A 7,588-nucleotide genomic window follows, 5' to 3' on the forward strand; every position below is an offset into this window, starting at 1 on the left:
TATTTTAAAAATCTGCCTGTCAAAGCGAAAAGATCCCAGTTTGGCAATGAACCTGATAGAATGAATACCAGATTAATTAAAAATAAAAACTGGAGTTGATTTGTTTAACAAAACCCGTCCAATAACTGAAGCAAATAAAGGGTAAAAGATTATTCTTTTTCATTTATTTTATTAAGTTACTAGCATTATGACCCGTCGTTGCCGGGTCATAGTGCTAGTGCATGTATATATGTGTACATATTACATGTACATCTATATATATATATCTACACATGAAATACAAAATACAAAGTTATATCTTGATATCGCTAGTGATAACAATACTCAAAATATATAACAGACTGGAATTGTAGGCCCGTCTCTTGCAATTTCGATCAATTGTATCTTGTCCTCCCTCTTGAATAGAAGTGTGGTTACAATCCAGCCTACCTCTACTTCTGGGGGGACATTTTTATCCGGGACGTCCTACGTCCCAGATATAAATGTAAAAATAAAATATTACCACTTTGCAAGGTTCGAGTCGAGTACTCCCTTGCACGCTCCGTTGACTCGTACCTTGCTTCTATTGTGGCGAATTTACCGCCTCTAGTTAGATATCTTTCATAGTCGCACCAAGACACTTTTCGATGGTGCTTTCCTCCATGTGTTCAAATCTTTTTTTCTCTCTACATTGTATACTTTATAAAGTCTTTTCTTTAATTTAATTTATTATTTCGTTTGGTGGTGTTATCCTAGATTCACCGTCTTTGTCGGTGATCAATCTGTATTTCTTCCATTTTAATTTCAATGAGTTCGCGCCCACCGACGGCTGCAGCAAAATTCATTTTTGGACTTTCTTCTATCGAAGGCATTCTAACAAAAATGCTTCCGTGTAAACGGTGAAAATATTGTCAATTTCCCCAAACAGGGACACAATTCAATTTTTAAACAATAACCAAAGCTCCTTCTCCCAAAGGGGGAGGGTTACAGTTTACAATTATTTAACAAATGCAACACAACAATGTTTCCTTTACGAGGAACCAACAAACGTGATAACAATAGTTAAACAGTAATAACAATAACAACAAACCTTACGATGAATCAGAAAGCAGTAAGCAGTTGAAGCTTTAGTCCTTTATGTATTAGAAATAAACCAACAGCAGTACTCTGTGGAAGCGGCTGTTCGAGAAAACAGATATTACATACAGCCAAACTTCATATAGATACTTAATGCTAGCTAATTAGCAGATAATCTAATGTAAAAGCACAGCTCCATCTGGACTATTCCATTTCTGCACGCTAATTTTATTTTTAATTTATTCCCATTCATGTGAAACCACTTATTCAAGTTCAAGTCATTGATGCAATTTTATACCAATTGCTATTTTTACTTTTGTTATGTTACGATTATATTATACTTTAGTTTGATTTTAATTATTACTTACTACATATAATTCAATTTTGCCCAAGACACTCCCCGGACCCTAAGTAAGGCATGTGTAAAATTTGAATGAAATTGGTTGTGTAGTTCTAAAGTTTTAGGGAAACACACAGACAGACAGACACACATTCTCAGTTTTATATATATAGATTATGCTTCAAGTCAGTTCTCATCAGCAGGGCTATGATAAAAGAGGTTCCTGACGAGCCCATCCTATCCCTTTTTTTTCTATAGATATAATGTAATTAGGATTACTCTTAGATTTTAGAACTAGCATTTTTACTTAGGATTACGTTATCAAATAAATCCTTTCCTTGGTACTACTAGCGAATACTGGTCCCGGTGCGCGCACACGCGCAGTCACGCGTCCGCGCTAGCTAATCGTAAGTAGTTGATTCTACAACGACTTGCGCGTATGCAAATGAGTTGATTTGCGCATGCGCAATACATACTTGTATCACACGTGCACGATAAATGTTTGCGAACAAAATAAAATAATTTTTTACAGAATAAAATAAAAGAATTTTTTAAAGAAAGTAAATAAATTATTTCTTAAAACAATGTATATGATTTTTTTACACAAATCAAATAAAAAGCGGATCTTTTCCTTTTGAACGGCAGTTTTCAACACAATTTCTAGTTAACTAAACACTTTTAAACTTCGTATACTGGTAGAATGTGTCAAAATAAAACATTTTTTTTCTCTTGGCTTTCTTGAGAAAATTGTAATTTGTAAGTTTAACGTAGTTTAATTTTTCGAATTTTAACCAATCCTATGCTCTCTTTTGAACTAAAATCATTTGCTGCGTCTAAAACTGAGACAACATCCTGTCACTAACCCTAACCCTAAATTTTAGCCTTTCGTTTTTTTTCTTAATTGTTAAATTAATTTAATTGTTACGCGTGTGTCTAAAATTATTCGTTTTGTTTTTGCTTTCGTTTCTTTTTCTTAATTGTTAAATTAAAATTATTTTCCATTTCTTTCGGTTTTTTTTTCTTAATTGTTATCCTTAAATTAATTTAACAATTAAGAAAAAAAAAAACGAAAGGCTAAAACGAAAGTAAAAACTCAAAACAAAAACAAAACGAATAATTTTAGACACACGGGTAACAATTAAATTAATTTAACAATAAAAAAAAAAAATGAAAGGCTAAAATTTAGGGTTAGGGTTAGAGTTAGGGTTAGTGACAGGATGTTGTCTCAGTTTTAGACGCAGCAAATGATTTTAGCTCAATAGAGGTCATTGATTGGTTAAAATTCGAAAAATTAAACTACGTTAAACTTACAAATTACAATTTTCTCAAAAAAGCCAAGAGAAAAATGTTTTATTTTGACATTCTACCAGTATACGAAGTTTAAAAGTGTTTAGTTAACTAGAAATTGTGTTGAAAACTGCAGATCAGTTCAAAAGGAAAAGATCCCCCTTTCCTATTTATCAAGACAGCAGAGTATTATCTCAGATAGATTTGACTGCTATTTCTAGCAGATTGAGTGACTATATGGAGGCTTCGATATTCCCTTTTATTTAATTATTTGTGTTTCGTTTAACCAACGGTTTCCAAACTCAGCTGTTCTTGGAGTGGATGAATAGTTTCCCCCACAACAACGTAGTTGACCAATCAGCGATCGTCTAGGTGTGACGTCAGAATAACTTCCCCTTCTTACTACGGTTAAAAATTACAAACGAAGTAAAACCCCGGCAAACTTAAAATCATGGCTTGTAGATCAGCTGTACATCCAAATTCTGTCGTCTGTGATATACCTTTTAAAGGCATTATTGACACAGAAATTAGGGCTTATTTGCTCAACGAACTCATCAAATATATTTTATATGAGAAAAGCCAAATGCCTGAGATGTTTGACCAACTCAAGAAACATATCAATGTTCGTGGTAAAGTAAGTATATATATATATATATGTAATTATTGTTGAATTTCTGTTTGGAATATTGGAAAATTTTTATTCCTGTTTTCGTTTGTTTTTCTTTATAAAGTTTAATATTAATTTTAGTAATATACATATTCTATAGTGTTGAAATATGCTTATTTCTTAAAATAACAACGTGACTTTTCCCTCTGTTGAAGTATTTAAAAGTTTTCGTGTTTTTTGTTACTTCAGGCAAATATAAAAATTCTTAAAAATACTTCAAAAAATAAATATCATGATTGGTTATTTTTACATTTAAACTGGATATTTAAATTTGTGCTGGCAAACAAAATAGACACCCTCGACTGAATAGGAAACCCCAATCTACGGTTTTATATAACACTAACCGAAAAATAATTTACTTTATATTATTTTTTGAAATTACTAATTGTTAACGTAGGAGTCTGTACGTGGTCGTTCGATCTGCTAGAAAGAAATACCAGGAAGGATACAATATAGTCTAAGGTACAAAATTTTCAAAATAGGGAGTCTGCTGACTACAAACGAAAATAGATAAAATAAAATAAAAAGACGGGAGGATTACGATTGGAAAGCTCTTACAAAAGACGGACATTAGGAAGACAACGAATTGTCCGGTCTTAAAGATATTCAACTTTTTAAAGGGAGAGCTAAACCCCTCCTTTAAATCAGTACATTTTAAAATAAGATTTTAATTTCGTCCCCATAATCGTAACCCCAACTCCTAGAACTTTGTTTCCTTTAACATTTAAAAAACAAATAAAATCCTTGCATGTACATAGGAATCAACAGACTTCGTGTTTAGAAGATTTTCTGTTTTGGAGCTCAAGTTCTTGGATATCCAAAGACAGTATGTTCATAGCTTTAATCACATAGCATTATCATTCCCAAACACTAAGATACGTCTGCAACACTACCCAAAAAGACTTTGCTGTTTCCACTAGAAAACACGACAGCAATCTCCCTCGCAATAACTATTGGTCCGGTCCTTTCGAAAGAAATGTAACACCATTGTAGCGGGCTGGATGTGATGTGCCATATCAATTCGATATGAGTAGCCCACTACTAAATGTAGCGTGTAGATGTAACGCTGCAAGGTTCTCGTGTCAGAGTAACCAGTAAACATCGAAGAATCAACACTAAGAAAGAAGAAATATTATTTACATATGTTTATTCGTTTGCCCGACAGATAAAGAGATAGTAGCAATTCTAGTGATAGTGACAAGAAGGATGGCTCGCTGGTTAGTAGCTGATAGTGTAGAAAAAGGTTGTCTGTCACCAGTGAAAGAGTAAGGAATGCACAGTGCTGACTAGAAAGGAAAGAAGGATAAAGGCAGCACTGGCATTGACCATGCTCAAATCGTGCTTTTTACGTGCCATCGGCATGGCAGAAAAAAAAAAGTTGATTTGATCGACACACTGAAAGAAGCCTGTCTTTTGTGTGTCTTTCCTTGTCTTGATATCACATCATTGTGATAAATGAAAGTCACCATCAAACAGTATCTTTCATTTCTAGTCTTCCATAAAAACATGTCCAGCCATGGGAAAATATTAACTTGCTTGAAACATGTCAGGGTTGGTGACGAAGGGCATCTGGCCATAGAGAATCTACCTCAATGAATTCTGTTTGACCCATACAAGCATGGACAAGTAGATATTAAACCATTGATGAGGATGACACAAGGCCATAAATATTGTAGCAAAGGTCCAATCAATTTATTTTATCAACTCCAGAAGGTTGAAAACCAAAGTTGATCCCAGCAGGATTTGAGCTGGAAACAAACCTACAACTAAATAAAAGTCATTTTTTAATGTTTTTCTGACTCTACCAAGCCATCAAAAATTCAATAAACATTTATATTAAATGCACTAAAACACCTTTTACATAATATTCCTTGTTGAAATGGGTGTAGAAGGTCATCAAATATTTTCATTTTTAGTATTATATCAATTAGCTCTTTAAAATGAAGTTCTAAAATTGAATGTAATTATTTAATTCACTTCCTAAATTAGTTTTGGCCTAAAACAGCCTCACCTCCATCATTATTTTATATACTTCATTTTTATTTATATAATTTTTACTTAATTTTTCATTTCCATATTTTTAGTTTTGTTTCCATTTTAAATTCGTATATTATAGCTTCATTTATTTATTTTCTTTTTTCAGAATGCAAACCCCAAGAGTTCAAACAAGAATGACAGACAGGCTTTCTTACTTTATTCTAGCTGTGAAAAGTTATTTGGAAGTATTGTGGCTAATTTCCAAACTAACCCCCAAATCCAAGAGTGTGCCATTATCCTTGGTTCCTCAGCTCTCAGCCCCAAAGAGGTGTTCCACATCACTTTTCCTCCTGCAGACTCTAGTCAACACTCACAAAAGCCCCTGTCTGCCAAAGACTGCAAGCGATTTCTTTTCTTACAGATTTTCGCAAAGGACCCATTCTTTAGTGGTTCAAGACTCCCGTGCACCAACATGCATGTGTTACTGCTTGGCCCACGCCAGCTTAAGTTGACTGGCTTCTCTGCCAAACCTGTCTACAAACCTTCAAAACGTGGACAACATTATTACTTGAACTTATTACAAGATAGTGACCCAGATGATGATGAAGTCTCTTTCCATCCTAAACACAACTACAGTCATGATTTGTCTGGGTTTGAACCACTCATGCCATCCAAGAAAGATGACAGTGTCCTGAGTGATCTTCATGCCTTAAACCTTTTGGACGATGATGACGACTCTCAAATATGGTATCAGGCAAACATTAGTGTAAAAGGTTATCACATAACTATGCCAAAACATTTATAGCTCACATACTTTCTGAAAAGAATTTGGCTGAAATGGATGGACAGGATATGAGGATTTGAGATTCTGGTTTATTAAAATTGATAACGATGGGATAAAATGACTTGCAGTATTTATATTCCTTTATATTCTGGGTTCAAATCCAGCCAAGGTCAGCTTTGCCTTTCTTTCTAGGGATAAATATAATAAAATACCAGTCAAGTTCCAGCATTGATTTAATTAACTATACACCTTTTCACCAAAATTTATGCCGTATTTGTTTTATTTCTATTTTTATCATCATTATGAATTTATGCATGTATATGTGTGTATAGAGTTTTTACATACGCACAAACAGAATTGGATGTTGCTATTAAAGAATGAGAACAATTCAAAACTATACTATGTATAGAGTGGATATATTAACATAATGACCGGTATGTAATTAGTCCTATTTCTTCTTTAGACTTTGTTGGAGAATTCTAAAGGCTAGTTTTGTAACACACACACACATGTATGTACCCATATATACATGAACGCACTTAGTCATGTGTTGCTTCTGGTTTAACCTTTAATTTAATATGGTAAAAGAAATACCTGTAATAGTTGGTGTCACTCCAATTAAATTTACTTGATTCTCTGAAAAATTTAAAAAACCTTTACCTAGTTGATCTGTCATTTATTTATTCTAGGTCATAGAGAATTGGGTCTCAGATCAGATTTTAATGGTCAGATATCACAAATCACTATATTACTTATGCCTTTGAATGAGACATGAATGTAACACTATATTTCACTCTCTGTGTAGCTATAGCTTTTTAATTATCAAATAACATGTTAATTATTAACTGGGCATATCTTCTTAAACAAATTTTTTTTACTTTCCTACCTGTTGGCTGCCCTAGGTGAAACTAGTTTGTCATTGTTCTAGAGGTTGGATCACATCGATGTACAGCAGTATCTGCTCGGTGATCAAACTCAGAGGCCATATAAGAGAACATTCTCTAATGACATACTCAGTCTGAAAAGGGTGCCCTTCACATCACTTCTGTACCTTCTGTCTATTAGGTATGTTAAGGGACATTCTTCTTGAACTGAGTTACATCATCATCATCATCATCGTTTAGCGTCTGCTTTCCATGCTAGCATAGGTTGGATGGTTCAACTGGGGTCTGGGAAGCCAGAAGGCTGCACCAGTCTGATCTCGCAATGTTTCTACGGCTGGATGCCCTTCCTAATGCCAACCACTCCGTGAGTACAAGTGTTATATTGCGTCCATGTACTATGTTAATGTCATGTCCGAAATCTTAGAAACCAAAGTGATCATAACCATACCAGGAGAATATGAGATGGTAACAGAAGATGTGTTTACCATGACAAGTCAATAAGCTTGCAATTTTGAGAGACAAGTCCATGCTGGTCACTGTCTGTTACAAGACTGAAAGTGCTGTTAAGGTGTTTGAAGTCTTCTTTGGTTCAT

General features: G+C 34.0%; 1 protein-coding gene across 1 annotated transcript; it reads left to right on the forward strand.

The window, feature by feature from the left end:
- Window positions 1-2,989: 2,989 nt before the first annotated feature.
- Window positions 2,990-6,508, forward strand: LOC115213020 (MAD2L1-binding protein). Its single transcript, XM_029781917.2, has 2 exons — window positions 2,990-3,317; window positions 5,494-6,508. Exons 1-2 carry the CDS (start codon window positions 3,135-3,137, stop codon window positions 6,130-6,132), a joined length of 822 nt encoding a protein of 273 aa, XP_029637777.1. The 5' UTR covers window positions 2,990-3,134; the 3' UTR covers window positions 6,133-6,508.
- Window positions 6,509-7,588: the final 1,080 nt, after the last annotated feature.

Source organism: Octopus sinensis, linkage group LG6 (assembly GCF_006345805.1).
Source record: "Octopus sinensis linkage group LG6, ASM634580v1, whole genome shotgun sequence".
Lineage (NCBI taxonomy): Eukaryota > Metazoa > Mollusca > Cephalopoda > Octopoda > Octopodidae > Octopus > Octopus sinensis.

Excerpts from the sequence above, each read along its gene's own strand:
- LOC115213020 (XM_029781917.2), top strand. The coding sequence starts at position 3,135 with ATGGCTTGTAGATCAGCTGTACATCCAAATTCTGTCGTCTGTGATATA. Across the intron at positions 3,318-5,493 it reads ATATCAATGTTCGTGGTAAA|AATGCAAACCCCAAGAGTTC; the intron begins GTAAGTATATAT and ends TTCTTTTTTCAG.